Below are 17,591 nucleotides of genomic sequence, written 5' to 3'. Positions count from 1 at the left end.
TGTTGGTTATACTCAATCACTATAGAGTCACACATGTGGGCATATACAAAGTGGTAAACGACAGGCCACTTCCTCATGCCCTCTAACCAGCTAAACACAATGGGGGTGGGATATTGCATATTGATTATTTTAAGACTCAGGCTGGAAGGGCATGTCACAGCTTGTGACTGGAAGAAATCTGCCCACCTCATGTTATTTCCATAAAATAATAAAAGATTTAATTTCAAATATACATTTGTATGACAAATTAAAACAGTTTATTGGTATTATTTATTTTTACTGTTTTTTTTTTTTAATTTATTTTTTTGAACATGTGACCAGCAGCAGAGGACTAGAAGCTCCTCCTGCTTATGTTTCCCTGCAGACAGGCTGGGAAAGATCTGTGTCATGCGACAGCTGTTTATCGATAAGGTACTTAGATGATTTTTTTTCTATTATTAAAATAATTACAGTCCCATCATCCACATACAGAAATAGAAATTGCAATGTAAATGAAACAGTGGGTGTTTAGTATCACTTTAACACAATGTCTTACCTGAAGAAACCGTGTTAATAACTCAATTCCTTCAGAATCTAACCTAATAAATACATAAACACAAGATAAATGTCAGCATAATAAAGACATAACACTGCAGATATAACACACAAAATCTAACTAAAGAGTTACAATTTTTCAATAACTATTGAGGAGGTAAATTAACATTTGCACAAGTTTTTATTGAAAATTAAGCATCTCCCATGTTAGCTCAGTACATCCTGGCAGCTGTGTAGCCAACAAAAGACTGGGACAGACTGCTGTTGAGCTTGGTGGATACACATATCCAAATTTGTCTGATTCAGCCAAGTTTCAGTCTGGGCTTACCCCTCTCTGTTCTACAGAAGCTGGTCATTAGATCGGCTTTTGTGGAACGGTCCTGCTGGAAAACCAGCATTGGAACAGCCGCTGCAGCGCTGATCAGTATACTCTGAGTACCTGCTGTCAGAAAACAATAGCACAATAGATGCCTGCATACACATCACTTGTGTTTTTTTTTTTTTCTTCATTTAAATTGTTGGTTGAATACATTTAAAACCTCAGCGTGTATACCCAACTTCAGGGCCATCGATGCGTTTCCATTCATGTCTGAACTGCAGTCAACAGGAATGCAAAAGCAGCATAAAACTGTATGATGTAGGTTTGGATGGGATCCAATGTAAGTCAGAAGGATGTCAACTGCAGGTCAAACGCACCTGACATTGAACTCTGAAAGATCGCAGAAGTGTTTTAAATGGATCTCAAACCCAAGTGGAATACACCAGAAAGCAAGCTGCACTTGCCCACTGAAATATACCCCAAACCATTTGCTTTATTTGAGATAAAGTCATTCAAACTTCTGTGCATCAGTAATACATACAGTCCATATGGTCTATACACACTTTATTAGTGCAGTACTTTATTAGTGCACACACCTACCCACTATAGACCCCTTTCACACTGGAGCGTTTTGCAGACCCCTTTCACATTGGAGTCGGGCACTGGCAGGGCATCAGAAAAAGTCCTGCCAGCAGCTTCTTTGGAGTGGTGAACTCACCGTTCCTCCACCGCTGCTCCCCACTGAAATCAATGGGGCAGCGCTGCGATATCGCTGGCAAAACGCTGCTCCGGATAGGGCCGCTAAAACGTTGGTAAAGCGGTGCTAACAATAGCGGCGCTTTAGCGCCGACGCCCGGGACGGCTCGGTGTGAAAGGGCTCTTATTGTACACGATTGCATAGGTTTTGCATTTGATTGCACACGATTAATTGGAAATGGGGTTTAGCACTTTCATAGCGCAGCACCAAGTTTAAACTATATTATATTGGGACAGATTCATGTACCCATTTTAGACAAATGCATGAATCTAGGGCACGTCTATTGCGTGTGAAGTCGCACTTAGACCAGACACTGGCAGCAGTGGGGTGTACTGAAAAAAAAAAAATAGGATTTGCACTACTTTTTTTTAGTGCAGACGCATTACTGTTTTTGCAATGGTTTTGAAATTTTGCTTTTCAATCGGTATCGTAATGCTTTGCTGTGAATAAAATCAATGAAACGTCACTTTGTGACATTACAACACAGTTGCAAAAAAAGAAAGAGTGTAAACAGTGCAAATTGTCGTAATTGGCGCATGTCCCCGTTTACGTCTGAGTGGTTGGACGCGGTCGCTAGCGTGAGAGAGCCCTTAAAAGAAATCATTTCAAAGAGGCAGTAAGCAGTTCTAAAAATGGAAGAACCTGCTATTTATACAAACTGCACAAGGTGTAATTTCTCTGATCATGAAAGATGGAATAGCTAAAACATGTTTCCTGAGGAGCTTCCTCTTCCCCTGAATACCGTGTAAAATATTGGAAACTGGATTTATAATATATGTATTTCATTTGTTCTAATCTGTGCATGGAAATCTTTAGAGGGGCCTGAGAACACATTAAAATAAATCTCTCGTTATAAGAAACCTCAATGTCCCTCTTTGCCCATTTCAAATGTTGGGGACTTGTGAGGTCTCTCACAGTTGCCATGGTAACTACTTGGGATTCAGAGAGCTGCATACAGGCTGCCTTTGCATGGTAACAGAAAGCTATGTCTAATTTACACTCCAAACATTCCACCGGTGGATATTCGCAGTCACATAATGATCATCAGCAAAAAGAAATTTGTTTCCATCCCAAAAACAGCCTAATGTTCCATTACACACATTTAAGCACATCAACCAAAATCATAACAAATATAACAGAGCTGACATCACACACAAAAGGTGGTCATTCTTTTTCATGGACATCCAATGAAAAAGCTAATAGGGGGATTTTATAGATCTGTTTCTAATTGCTCAGACGTCACAATGTTTAACACTGTACACAGGTTTTAGTGTTTATTTTCCGAAATGATTAGAAGAGAAAAGATTCAACAGCCCTTTGTTTTCTTAAAAAAAAAGTATGTGAATGATATAAAACATCCAAATGTGATCGATACCTTGGTGCGTGATTGAGAAGTGGTTGAGGTTTGTACTTGGGAAAGTTGTAATTTCGGAATTCATCATTTGAAGAAATTCCTGACCAGGTTTCTTCTGTTGGAGTGCCTTAGGAAATAATAAAATAAAGATAAAAATGTAATAAAAATAAAAAATCCAAAGTGCCAAAAGAATCTAACTATTGGTATGAATAAGTGATACCATATAAATTAACAGCTGCGGTGAATAAGACCTTGCAAGTGCAAAATGATACTAATAATAAAAATAAATATACCGCGCTAAGTGCCACAAATGTTAAATAAATATCACATTTGAAAGCTGATGCGACTGAAAAATCGCATGCAGATTATTTACGTTGAGTGCCACAAAGATTATATAGATATCACATTTGAAACCTGGTGCGTTTTTAAAAATCGCTAGAAAGTCCCATACAGAAGATTTGTTGCAAACATCAGTAAACTTGAAGCAATAAAAAGTTGCAAATTCAATTAAAGTGCTCGTTTTCTTTTTGTTTTGTTTTTTAGGATAAAAATGTAGCTTTATTGCATTAAAGCAAACCCATCACAAACTTGGGCAATACAAACTGGGCAGATGACAAACATAATGCAAAATCAATTAGTCACCATTAATGAAAATCATGCATCAAAACGGTCAGTAGCTCCAAAGATTTAGATGGCTTACTGCCCAACTCTAGGAAAACTAAAAACCTTCCCTTGCAGTGGGACTACACCTGCTTTGCAAGCATTAACTGCTAGGGGATGGGAAAAGCATTATTACTTACCTGATCCTCCACTCCCCCCAAGCAGATGGCAGTGGACTGTTCCATAGTGCCCTTACATCTAATGCAGGGCAATAGGCCCTGCATTGTTCTTGATGTCAGAGGCCTTAGACCACCAGAATGCAGAGGAGAATACAGTGCAGGGACGAGCAGTGCTGAGGAACTGTAAAACAGCTGTACCTGGTCCCCCTAGACATAAATGAACAGTTAACACTTGCAGTGCAGGCACTGCAAGGAAAGACTTTTACATTTTCCTGAAAATGGGCTTTATGGCTTGTTCACACCATACTTTCAGCAATCCAGATGTAATTCTGCATACACGTTTTTGAAGAGCTTTCAATGCATTCCAGTATGTTTTTTTCCCTTTTTTTTTTATTCTGACACTTGAAAAATCCCAATTTTTTTTCTTTTTTAATAAGATTGTATTTATTACATTTTTTTCGTACAAATTAAACACAAAATATACAAATCACAACAAAAATATATACAAACTAAATAATGGATAAAAAACCCACGCCATTCCATAAGGCCCCTTTCACACAAACGAGCTGATCGGGTCCACCCGTTTGTTTTTCAGGGGGACCCTATCGGGCAACCCATTGACCTCTATGGGGAGGCAGATGTCAGCGGATATGTGTCTGCTGACACCCGCCCAGCATTCGATCCAACAAAATCCGCTGAAAACAGACAGGCTGATACGTTCACCATCCGTCCAGCGTGTCAGATCGGACGTGATCAGATGAAAACGGACAGGCGGTCCGTTTTCATCCGATCTCCCCAAAGAGTAGAGCGGAACTTCGACAAGTTCGTCCTGTCATCTGGCTGCTCAGCGGGGATCAACGGAGCGATCCCCCTAAGCAAGCTGAGTTTGTCAAAACGGATCCGCCCCATGTGATAGGGGCCTTACAGCACGGATCCATAAAAAAAAAAAAAAAAATTAATTAATAACAAACTATAAATAGTACATATTATTTAAGGGGTTTCTAAATAATAAAAAAAAAAAAATCTAACCAGCATTTCCATATACGGTCAAATTTAAACATGGCATTGCTTAGAAAATATATTTGCTTCTGATATGCAATACTCTTACTCAGATCTTGGACCCAATCATATATCTTTATTTTCATTAGGACTATATGCATTGGAATGTGTTTACACGCGTTTTGATGCATTCCAGACAAAAGAAATTTGCAGCAGGTAGCACTTTTGTTAAAAGTACTAGAACTGACCTCACTGGTGTAAACTAGGGCCATTGAAATACATGGCAAACACTATGCATGCATTCTGCATTTCGTTTAAAAACTGGAAAGGATGGAAAGCATCTGGTGTGAACCAGCCCTTTGTTAGTTTTATTTTTTAAATAAAAGGACTTGTCAAAAACTGTCTGTCTTTTTTTTACACTACACCTTATTTATTTGGTGAATGAGCAGGGGTACTATGGTACTCCATATACTCATTCACATGGGGGGGCGGGTTTCCGGGGGCCCCACTCCCGCAGACCCCACAACCACCGGCCATGGTTTTCAGGAAGAGGTCCCCCCCCACTATGCTGAGGGCATGAGGCCTGGTATGGGTCAGGAGGGTCCCCCCTCCCTTTCATGACCTGCCAGGCTGCAGGCTCCGATAAGTCTGGTGTGGATTTAAAAATTAAAAAAAAAAAAATTGGCATGGGGGCTCCCTTCAAAATCCATACTAGACCCAAAGAGCCGAGCTTCCCAATTTTTTAATTGCTGCCAAATGTTTTTTTACTTTCAGCTGTCAGCAGAGAAGCCCACTGACAGCTGATGATTTATCAGTTGTTAAGGACACGGCGGCCACATGCCGGGACCACTGTTTATTTACCACATGCAATTTTATTTATTTTTTGTGAATTAACTTTCATTGTTTTATGCAGTATTTACCAATCGTTTTTGCTTTATGCGGTAAACACCGCATAAAGCCATAGCGAACTGACATTTTCAGGATCGCATGTGGTATTTGAGAAAACACCAAAATACTGCATACGATCTGGTTCTGTGAATGAAGCCCACTAGCTTTAAAGTGGTTGTAAACCCTCACATGTACCCAGAAGTGACTAGCATTAGGTGATGCACAGAGATGAAACAAATCCTCCTGCATAAGTTGTAGCTGTAAATCTGCAGCCATTTCTTCTGTAGATCATTCTGAAGACACACAGAAGAAAGAATTTCTCTAATTCTAGGAGCAGTGGGCAGAGATCTGAAGTCTGCACACAGCCAACAAAAGCTGACAGAAGTTACTCATGCTGATAACAGAGGAAACAGGCAGCAGAGAGAAATGACGCTCTGCTTTGGAAAGAGACAAGTACACACTATAGAGGGATATGCTTTTTTCATATTTCATGTCTGAGGTCTACAACCACTTTATGGATCTGCAACCCTGCTGTTTTGGTGCATACTCATTCTGTTAGGTCACTTTCACCATGAAAGCACCATAACAGCCTCCTCTAGGTATGCTGGGTATTCGGGTTCTCTGTCCTAAGACAAGATATTCTCTTCTTTCAGGAGGAGGATCATTATGATAATAAATATCTCTTAACATTACAAAAGATTATAATATAATAACATAATAAAAAACAACAATACAAATGACATTTACAATATTTACAAAACTATCTTTATTCTAGGTCAAATTAAATATGATTTAGTATTACAAATGAGACTAGAGATGCACCGAAATTTCGGTGGCCAAAAATGATGCTTTCAGCATATTGCTGAAAGAAAAAAAAGGTGTCGATAATTGCGCAGTAGCTGCGCCGCCGGGTGACGTCAATTGCTGTGCAGACGGCGTGCACGTTCCTCGTGCTTGAGACGCTGGACTCGTGAGCATGTTCCCTGCGGTTGAGACGCTGGAATTGGGAGCATGTTCCCCGCGGGTTGAGACTCTGGAGTCGGGAGCACGTTCCCTGCGGTTGAGACGCTGGAGTTGGGAGCATGTTCCCTGCGGGTTGAGACTCTGGAGTCGGGAGCACGTTCCCTGCGGTTGAGACGCTGGAGTCGGGAGCAAGTTCCCTGCGGTTGAGACGCTGGAGTCGGGAGCACTTTGCCTGCGGATGGACAAGTCGGGAGCACGTTCCTCATGGTTGAGACGGTGGAGTCGGGAGCACTTTGCCTGCCAATGGACAAGTCGGGAGCACGTTCCTCATGGTTGAGACGCTGGAGTCGGGAGCACTCTCACTGCGGTTGGGACTCAGGAGACGGGAGCACGCAAAGCTGCCGTGCAGAGTGGGCACCGCCCCTCCTGGATGGCTACTATTACTACTATTCGTCTGTGAGCATTGCCGCTGGATATCTTTCCAACTCTTTCCTCTTAAACTGAGAATCCAACTAGTACTATAAAAAATACAACACACAATATTGATTGATTGCATGCTATTTAGAAAGAGATATTCAGTAGTATGTAACTAGTACTTACTACTACTTCTACACTAAATAACAGGGTAATGCATGTTTAAACTGGTTGTATGCTCTAAGAAAAAAAAAAAAACACACCTGTAAGGAAAAGGCATAATGAGCTAGTATGCACCGCATACTAGCTCATCATGAAGTACTTACCTTAGAACGAAGCATCTGCACCGCCTCCTGGTCACCGCTGAGGGAGCCGATATGTTCCCACTGCCTTTTTTCTGGATTCACGGCTCCCACGCAGTGAGTGGCCGGAGCCGTGATGACATCACTTCCGCGCATGCACGGGTGTCCTCCGTTTCGGCAAGGATCTCTGAATTCCTGGCACGATCCGCTGGACCTTCAGAGCCCATGCACCGCTGTCAGCGGCTGGCTCTAAGGAAGAGGCAAGTCATTGAAACACGTTAGCCTGTTGGGTTTTCCAGTTGTCCCATTATGTGATGTGATGATGTATCATAGACTGGAAGCAAATGTTTTACTTTGCCAGCAAGCTTCGATACAACTGACAGTTTGTTCGTAGTATGTATACTAGCACGTGCGCCCTCTGTCTTGTTTTATGGTTCTTCCATTTTTGAACAATAAACGTCTACAAAAGCATAGAGGCTCTTAGACTTTGGCATTTTATATTATGCCTTATTTTATTTATTTTTTTTATTATTATTGTGCAGTAAATGTACTGTAAGTTTCTTTATTTAATTTTGTATTTTATTTTCTGTGTCCAATTCATGTGAATTACTTGATTAAAGTACTTATTTTAGGTTACTGGATTGTATTTTTTATACATTAAATTCATGATAATTAAAAAGTCGAATATAACACAATTATATATCAATTTTTATTTTTTTTTTAAACTGACATTTTCGGTTTTCGGCCAAGTGCATCCTTCATTTTCGGTTTTGGCACCAAAATTTCCATTTGGTGTACCCTAATGAAACCATTTAAATAATAAGATCCTTCACAGGATCTATATGTGGCTGCTGACAATTTTGTTTAAATGGCACAAAATATAAAACAGTTCAGCAATACCGTAAGAACTGAAATGTCCCATAGTGACATCTAGCTATCATTTTACTGTCACATTAGATATATTTTAACTGTGGCAAAGCTCTACCGCATAAGAGAAAAAATATGGGTCACTACTAAAATGTCAGAATGCTGCACATTCACATCTTAAACTCACGATCAAGCAAAACTGAAGATAGCTATTGATTTTTTCCTAAAGACCTAGCACAGTATACAGCTTTTAGATCTACTGATAAAGCTTGCTTCCAAATACTAGTAGTTCCAAATCCTATTAGTAGAACACAACTTAAACTTGCAATGTTATGTATAGCACTGTCAATTGCGTCGCCAAAAATATTTTCGTAGACTAAATTAACACTATTTCAGTCGACTAAAATATGACAAACAATTTAGATGACTAAAATAGAACTAAAACTAAAATGTAATTTCAGTAAAAAAAAAAAAAAAGACCATGACTAAAACGAAATCGAAATTTGATGTCAAAATTAACACTGCACTACCACATAAGAATAAGTAGGGGCCATCTACTAAGCTGCTGAAAGAAGGAAAACATTAAGAAAAAGCTTTTCTTATTTTTTTTTTCTTAATATTTAATGTTGGTAATATATTCAGGTAATATGTGCAATAGCATTACAGCCAACAGAGTTAACAGTTTTTTTTTTCTAGCTTTTAAAGTTGCACATCGGTTTGTCAAAAAGCAATATTTTTTGTCTGTTTATGAAACTTGTTTTTTTTTTTTTTTTTTTATAAAGACGTTATATATCAGAACGACTAAATTTGTGTCTCTAGTACATGTTCAAACTCTAATATCATAAAAAATAACCTGTCATTAGAGTTTTATTCCAGGAGTATATAATGAGTTTGGAAATCTCAGAGAAATACTGCATTATCAATGAAACTAAACCCATAAGGCGTTAGTAGACTAAAATGTACTGGAGATTTTAGTCAACTGAAAAACTAAAACAAAAACTAAAACAAGATGTACTGCAGTGCAGACATAACTACATTGCATGGCAGGAGAGCTGCAATGTTAAAAAATGATTGGTTAGGTTTATTTTTTTTATTTTATAGCTGCCCGGGGTTTCATTTTAAAATTGATTTTAGTCTTTTTTATTTTTTTTCCCCCTCAGATTTCACTCCCATCACTATAGATCATTCCAGGTTATTCTTCTGCGCTACCAGCAAAAGTGTACCATGTCTGCAGTGTGGAAATATTTTAAAGTTTCCAATAAAGACCCCAAATTTGCAATCTGCAGTCTTTGCTCAGCAGAAATTTCAAGAGGGGGTACAGTGCCAAGGCATTTTTCAACAACAGGTTTGATATACCACCTGAAACACATCATCCAGTTCAGCATGCAGAATACAAGAAAACAGTACAGCTTCCAAAAAGTGCCCCAAGCACATAAAGTTCAAAACCATCTGTGGCCACAGTCTTCGAAAAAGGCTAAAAAATGTACAAGTGACAGTCCCAAAGCTTCTGGCATTACAGATAAAATGATGGAATTTATTGCGTTGGATGACCAGCCATTCTGTTGTGGAGGACATAGGCTTATGCAACATATTGAGTCGCATTACTCACTACCAAGCAGATGCTACTTTGCAGATATCGGTGTACCTGAATTGTTTGACAGTGTTAGAAAACACGTTCATGAGCTCATGACTACATCACAGCAATCAGTTTTACTACCGACATTTGGAATTCAGATGTCAATCCAACGAGCATGCTTAGCCTGACAGCGCAGTGGATAGATGCCAAATTTCAATTGCAAAACATCCTACTTAACGCACGTGAGTTTGCTGATCACATTTTGCAGCAGCAATATCTGATGCTCTAAAAACCATGCTTGACACTTGGCACATTGATAAGTCTAAAGTGCATCTGATTGTCCGAGATAATGCGTGGAAAATAGCAAAGGCTATGGAGGAGAGTAAACTTAAAAGCATACTGTGTATGGCACACACGCTACAGTTGGCTGTGAATGAAGGATTGCTAAGTCAGCGCACCATATCAGATATAGTATCAAAAGGAAGAAAAATTGTGGGTCACTAAGTATTCTCTGCTTGCTTATTCCAGATTACAAGATGCAGATACAGTTTGGAATGCCACCCAAACGACTGCAGCAAGATGTAGCCACTTGTTGGAACAGCACTTACTATATGCTGCAAAGTCTTTCAAACAAAAACGTGTTTTAGCTGCGTACACTGCAGATTACGAGCTGCCTAGAACATTGAGCGCACATTAGTGGATGTAAGTTGAAAATAGTTTGTCTCTTTTAACGCCATTGGAACAGTTAACAAAAGAAAATAAGCTCAGAAAATGCTTCCATTGCTGAAGTTATTCCCTTGATTGCTGCACTGAAGCGTCTGCTAGGAAAAAAGGCAGCAACAGACTATGGTGTAAAAACAGCTAAAACCACTCTACTGGAGGTCGTTAACAACCAGTTCCAAGACACGAGTCCAACCATCTGTACTGCACTGTAATGGTTCTAGATCCTCGATTTAAAGAGTGTTATTTTAATGCGGAGAAAAGGCAGCGTGCACGGGAAATGATACAGGCACAAATGGAGGTGATGGAAGCATCTGGTAAAGGAGTTTCAAGGTAAGTATACCAGAAAAACGGTTGCATTCAAGTGAAGAGGAACACATTCCTTCGCTATCTGATCTGTTTGAAGAAATTTTACATGAATGCACCCAGGTCCATAGCAGTGCCACAACAGCTGCAGCTACTCAACAGCTGGAGATTTACTTAGCTGAACAGCCTATCGCCAGAAGCGACAATCCCCTTTTGAGTACTGGTGCATGAACAACAAACGTTTTCCATTTCTTGCACAGATTGAACGCAGATATTTATCTGCCCCAAGCACCAGTACAGAGAGTGAGAGACTATTCAGTCTAGCATCTCATATTCTTGATATGAGGAGAAACGGTCTCTCCTGTGAGAAATCTGAACAACTTTTGTTCTTAAAGCGAAACCTGCCACTTTTACTGAAATAGAAAGCAGTAGCACAGTCCAATTTTCTATTTTTCTATGTTCGAATTGTCCAGTTGTGCAACTTTTGCACTATACCAATTACAGTAGACTGTAAAGTTGAAACTTGGAACTTGAAATAAGTTTAGTTTTAGTTTACATAACAGAATAGAGAGGGTAGGGCAGGCCCTTTGCTGTTTTATTGGTTGTTCATTTTAGTTCCACAGTTTTTGCACTTTTTCAATTTAAAAGAGAGCTCCAGCTTTTGAAATAATGTACATAGTTCGTTTGGACCAAACTATGTCTCTCCCTAAGCTGTCAGCCCGCTGCATGTGCGATAAAACTGTATGCATCTGCGGCTACATACATACAGTATACAGCACTGTGTTGTGGGTATGAACGGAGACTTCCCGGAACACAGATTAGTCTACAGTCTAGTCTATAGCAGCGGCGCTCAGCCAATCACAGCAATAAATGTATTCTATTAATGAATCAAATTCATTCGTTAATAGAATACATTGCTCACGGTGATTGGCTGAGCGCTGCTGCTGTAGACTAGACTGTAGCGTAGACTGTAGACTAGTCTGTGTTCCGGGAAGTCTCCGCTCATACCCGGAACACAGTGCTGTATACTGTCTATATGTAGCCGCAGGTACATACAATTTTACTGCACATGCAGTGGGCTGACAGCTTAGGGAGAGAACTTAGGGAATTTAGTTAAGTTGAAAATAAAATCATTTAAAAAATATATGCGAAACAGAATAACGGCCGTCGTTGTGTTGTTGGTAGTTCCGTTCGTTCTATTTTATTGTAATAGAAAACACACGGGTTGATTGATTTACTAAAACGGAGTGTGCAAACTCTGGTGCAGCTCTGCATAGAAAGTTAACCAAATTGGCTTCCAGGTTTTTTTTTGTCAAAGTTTTGAACAAGCTGAAGTTAGAGAATTATTGGCGAATATGGACAGCTGCACTGAATTTTTCAGTCTCTCCAATTTTAGTAAATCAACTCCACACTCGATGCTTGGAAGTTGGCCCCAGACTGTTGCCTACATTTTTCTCTGCTGGCTTCACTGGACATGCCTCGCCTTGATGAACTTATATGACTGGGGAAGTCAGTGGATACACTGTCTGAAATAAAACAAAACAGAGGGCGAACCGGCCTAGTACATTAGCTTAAGAAAGACATCTCTTTGTTAATAAAAATAGTGGCAAGTAATATACAACAAACCAATAGGTGACCTATCAAGCTTGTCGTCAAAGTAAGCTTCCAGTCCACGATACATCATCATCACATCACATAATAGGACAACTGGGAAACCCAACAGGCCAACGTGTTTTGAGGACTTGCCTCTCCTTAGAGCTCTGGCTCTAAGGAAGAGGCAAGTCATTGAAACACGTTAGCCTGTTGGGTTTTCCAGTTGTCCCATTATGTGATGTGATGATGTATCATAGACTGGAAGCAAATGTTTTACTTTGCCAGCAAGCTTCGATACAACTGACAGTTTGTTCGTAGTATGTATACTAGCACGTGCGCCCTCTGTCTTGTTTTATGGTTCTTCCATTTTTGAACAATAAACGTCTACAAAAGCATAGAGGCTCTTAGACTTTGGCATTTTATATTATGCCTTATTTTATTTATTTTTTTTATTATTATTGTGCAGTAAATGTACTGTAAGTTTCTTTATTTAATTTTGTATTTTATTTTCTGTGTCCAATTCATGTGAATTACTTGATTAAAGTACTTATTTTAGGTTACTGGATTGTATTTTTTATACATTAAATTCATGATAATTAAAAAGTCGAATATAACACAATTATATATCAATTTTTATTTTTTTTTTAAACTGACATTTTCGGTTTTCGGCCAAGTGCATCCTTCATTTTCGGTTTTGGCACCAAAATTTCCATTTGGTGTACCCTAATGAAACCATTTAAATAATAAGATCCTTCACAGGATCTATATGTGGCTGCTGACAATTTTGTTTAAATGGCACAAAATATAAAACAGTTCAGCAATACCGTAAGAACTGAAATGTCCCATAGTGACATCTAGCTATCATTTTACTGTCACATTAGATATATTTTAACTGTGGCAAAGGTCTACCGCATAAGAGAAAAAATATGGGTCACTACTAAAATGTCAGAATGCTGCACATTCACATCTTAAACGCACGATCAAGCAAAACTGAAGATAGCTATTGATTTTTCCTAAAGACCTAGCACAGTATACAGCTTTTAGATCTACTGATAAAGCTTGCTTCCAAATACTAGTAGTTCCAAATCCTATTAGTAGAACACAACTTAAACTTGCAATGTTATGTATAGCACTGTCAATTGCGTCGCCAAAAATATTTTCGTAGACTAAATTAACACTATTTCAGTCGACTAAAATATGACAAACAATTTAGATGACTAAAATAGAACTAAAACTAAAATGTAATTTCAGTAAAAAAAAAAAAAAAAGACCATGACTAAAACGAAATCGAAATTTGATGTCAAAATTAACACTGCACTACCACATAAGAATAAGTAGGGGCCATCTACTAAGCTGCTGAAAGAAGGAAAACATTAAGAAAAAGCTTTTCTTATTTTTTTTTTTCTTAATATTTAATGTTGGTAATATATTCAGGTAATATGTGCAATAGCATTACAGCCAACAGAGTTAACAGTTTTTTTTTTCTAGCTTTTAAAGTTGCACATCGGTTTGTCAAAAAGCAATATTTTTTGTCTGTTTATGAAACTTGTTTTTTTTTTTTTTTTTATAAAGACGTTATATATCAGAACGACTAAATTTGTGTCTCTAGTACATGTTCAAACTCTAATATCATAAAAAATAACCTGTCATTAGAGTTTTATTCCAGGAGTATATAATGAGTTTGGAAATTCTAGAGAAATACTGCATTATCAATTAAACTAAACCCATAAGGCGTTAGTAGACTAAAATGTACTGGAGATTTTAGTCAACTGAAAAACTAAAACAATTCAGATGACTAAAATACGACTAAAACAGCATTTTAGTCAAAAGGTTAGGACTAAAACTAAATCAAAATTTTACGTCACAATTAACACTAATGTATAGGTAACATGCATTAAAAAAATTATATACAGAATATATAAGCATCATTTACCTAGAAGCCTGAAAATTAAATGAAGTTCATCTTCTACAGTGGATCCAGGAAACAGAGGTCTTCCAGAAGCCATCTCAAAAAATATACATCCAACACCCCTTATGACAAAGAGAATTCAGAAATGCAAAACCTTTATATTATTATAATGTACAAAATGCAGATAACAGCAGACTGGTAAACTAGGTTTCATATATTTACTGTATACTTCTAATTTTAAAACACATGCATATATTAAAAAACTGACAAATCTTTTAAAGTCTAAAATGAACAGAAGAATTCCGGGTACAGTTATTTTATACATAGTTATATTGGTCCAGCTTGAACCAATATAACTATGTAACTATATACCATACCACGCTGATGCTGCTGGAAATCAATGAAGTGGACAACACTAATGCAGTAATCCCCACTTGCTTGCAGGCCTGAGCAGCTGTCTTGCTGCACTGTGCACACAGAAGCTTGTCCGCTCGGTGGGGACACCAGAGAATGCTTTGCATTCTCTGACTGGGCAAAGTAGAAAGGCAGGGTGGTGATGTCACGCTCTCCAAATCGTCCAATCAGAGACTGCTTTTTAGTTTTGTCTTTAGTTACAGTGGAAAAAAAAGTGGACACAACTCTGTATAAATGTCAGGTTTTTGAGCTAAACAAAAATAAAAACAACATAAATCACTAGATTAAGCAGATGGGGCAAAAAAAGTTGGGGCTCATGGCCTGGATAGAGTACGCACTAGTTTTTTTTTTGCTCAATCCAGCAAGTTGAATGAAAAAAAAAAATAATCTCCCACCTCAGGCTGGAACCACTGTACTATCCGATTTTAGTACAACAATCTCCCTTGCTGTGCTATTATGCTCTGACGGGGACGGCTCCCCCCACCAGAACACTCCTGTTAGCGCTCTCAGCCAATGACTGACTGAGAGCACTGACCAAGAGTCAGTCAGCAAACTGTTTTGGGTCATGACCCTTTGACCGAAGCTGACTGAACGGTCGGCTTCTGTTGGACCAGCTGCTATACACACAGGCCGAATGTCGGTCGGTTTCTTTAAACATTTGGGCTGTGTGTACTAGGCTTTAGGCCGAGGCTGTTATCACCTATTACACGCTGGGCTTGTATGGTGTGCGGTAGCTAAGACTTTTCTCTCCTTGTTCTGAGGTTTGCATGGAGTCAGGGCGGACTCCTAGACTGACCTGCACCCACAGTGGAATACACCAAATTGGGGACATAGATGCCAGAGCAGAGACCCTAAATTCATTTTAGTTTCACAACTTAAATCACTTCTGAATTTTTCCACCTTTGATCTCACCTACTGTATACTCTGTGCAATTCAATTAAAAACAAACTGAAATCGTTTAGTACTTGCTTAGCGTTTACTCAGTTGCCTCTTACAGCAAAAGCCATGGTGTGCAAAGAGCTTACAAAGGATCACAGGGATCTCATTGTTGGAAGGTATCAGCCAGGAGAAGGCATTTCCAAGGCATTAGATATACCATGGGACACAGTGAAGAAAATATGTCATAACAGCGACATTACCAAAAATCGGACATCCCTCTAAACATTGTGAAAAAAAAACAACAACAGGAAAAAAACTGGTCTGGAAAGCTGCCAAGAGGCCTACAGCAACATTGATGTTTGTGTGTGTTCGTTTGCTCATATTCTTCATATATCTGGGTTGTGAGGTAGGGTGGCAGGACAAAAGCCTTTTCTTACTAAGAAAATCATTCAAGCCTGGTACATTTTGCAAAAACATACATCAGGTATACTGAGAGACTCCTACTCCAAAAGACTGAATGCTGCCCGAAAATCAAAAGGTGTATCAGTTTAAGGGTGTGCATATTTGTGCAACCACATTATTCTAAATTTATTTTTTCGCCTTTAAAAATTTCAGTTTGTCTTTAAATAAATTGCACAGCGTAAATGCACACTTTTTCGGTCTCAGATCTTTATATTTATTTAGCATTATGGAAAGTGCCCAAAAAGGGAAGCAAGCCTTTGAGGGTAGAGAGGGATCTGCTATGAACTTTTGTAATTTGATTTTTAATGGGCCCAAGAGATGTAAGAAGTCTGAAAATTTTTGAATACAGAGAACAAAAACAAATGTTATTTAAAGGATTAGAAAGAAGGTCTTTTCTTGTCCATCCTGACCGGCACTGTTGACGGTCCATCTTGACCGGCACTGACTGCCCGTCTTGACTGGAAAAGCTGACTGCCCAAAAAAAGCAGACAAAGCATGATGCTGCTACAAGCAGCAGGTAGGGACGTTGGTTAATTAAGGACAAAAATGTATACCTTGGTGTTGTCAGACCTAAATTATTACCCATGCGGGTGTGGGAAAATGAATCAATTTTTCCGCAAACTTGACAGGCTTTTTGCCCAAAATCTTCCTTCTTGTACAACACAACTTTGAGAGGTGGAACATTTGCAAATTTAATGCATCAGGCATTTGTGCCATCACCGCTTAATTTTGTAGTATACAATTAAGTTAGGGAACCTGGCAAAAGTTCCAATGAGCTCTGCAGCCTAGCAACATCACCAATGTCTTTCACAATTCACTTCTAATACCTAGATGTGTCACTTGCCTACAAACGCTACAGAAACATTGTTAACTTTAAGCAGACATCTTGCAATTCTACCATAGCTAGAAAATTGCAGAAAAGAATGTGCTTGACAAAAGGAAGTTTGTAAACAGATTCTATGAAAAAATTAGACATAAGGAGGGAGAGATGCATTGATATAGAGTGTTTACCACATGTCAATTTGCGTTGAATACTCAGAAGACCCAAGGAGGACATCTGGCGGCCTGTACCATAATGTGACAACCTCATTGGAATAGGTTTTTGTAGGAACAGATTTTGCTCTGGCCAAACCTTGAAGAAAGAAAAAACAATATCACCAATTTAACACCTGTATTTTCATGGCAGAAATATGACTGATTGAGAGCAAAGGCTTGAAGTAACTGAAAATATACAGCAATAAGTCATGACACATCTGCCATTTCACTCTCCGTGCACATAGCCTGTGTGGTGCTACATGACAAAGCCAGCTTCATAAACATTCTGGAAAGGTACACCAGGCAAGGTCACCCCATGGTTCCTGTAAGAGTATGTCATGTGACTGTACCATGGTTTGCTCACTGCCCAAGCAAAATACTCTGCAGTGGCTGGAATGACTCTGGGAGAGCTAGGATGCTGACTAGATCTAGGGGGTGTCCCCCCCCTCCCCAGATCTTATTTGCGCCCCCTCCACCAGGTCTCAGAGTGCATTCACTGATCCATCAGCCAGTCAGATGGG

The 17,591-nt window shown here is 39.0% G+C and overlaps 1 protein-coding gene across 3 annotated transcripts in view; it reads right to left on the bottom strand.

Annotated features, from left to right (window-relative positions):
- The window catches only part of CDK17 (cyclin dependent kinase 17), a 131,950-nt gene that overhangs the window by 12,487 nt on the left and 101,872 nt on the right, over nt 1-17,591 (bottom strand). For all 3 annotated transcript variants that reach the window (XM_073620269.1, XM_073620270.1, XM_073620271.1), the window contains 4 exons: nt 17,047-17,167; nt 14,305-14,402; nt 2,986-3,091; nt 536-578 (listed from right to left, as the gene is read on the bottom strand). In XM_073620269.1, coding sequence (XP_073476370.1) covers nt 536-578; nt 2,986-3,091; nt 14,305-14,402; nt 17,047-17,167 — 368 coding nt within the window. The remainder of the gene's footprint in view (nt 1-535; nt 579-2,985; nt 3,092-14,304; nt 14,403-17,046; nt 17,168-17,591) is intronic.

This window comes from Aquarana catesbeiana, linkage group LG03 (assembly GCF_042186555.1).
Source record: "Aquarana catesbeiana isolate 2022-GZ linkage group LG03, ASM4218655v1, whole genome shotgun sequence".
Taxonomy (NCBI): Eukaryota; Metazoa; Chordata; class Amphibia; order Anura; family Ranidae; genus Aquarana; species Aquarana catesbeiana.
Note: the sequence above shows the minus strand (reverse complement) of the source record. Positions and strands in the feature narration are given on the sequence as shown.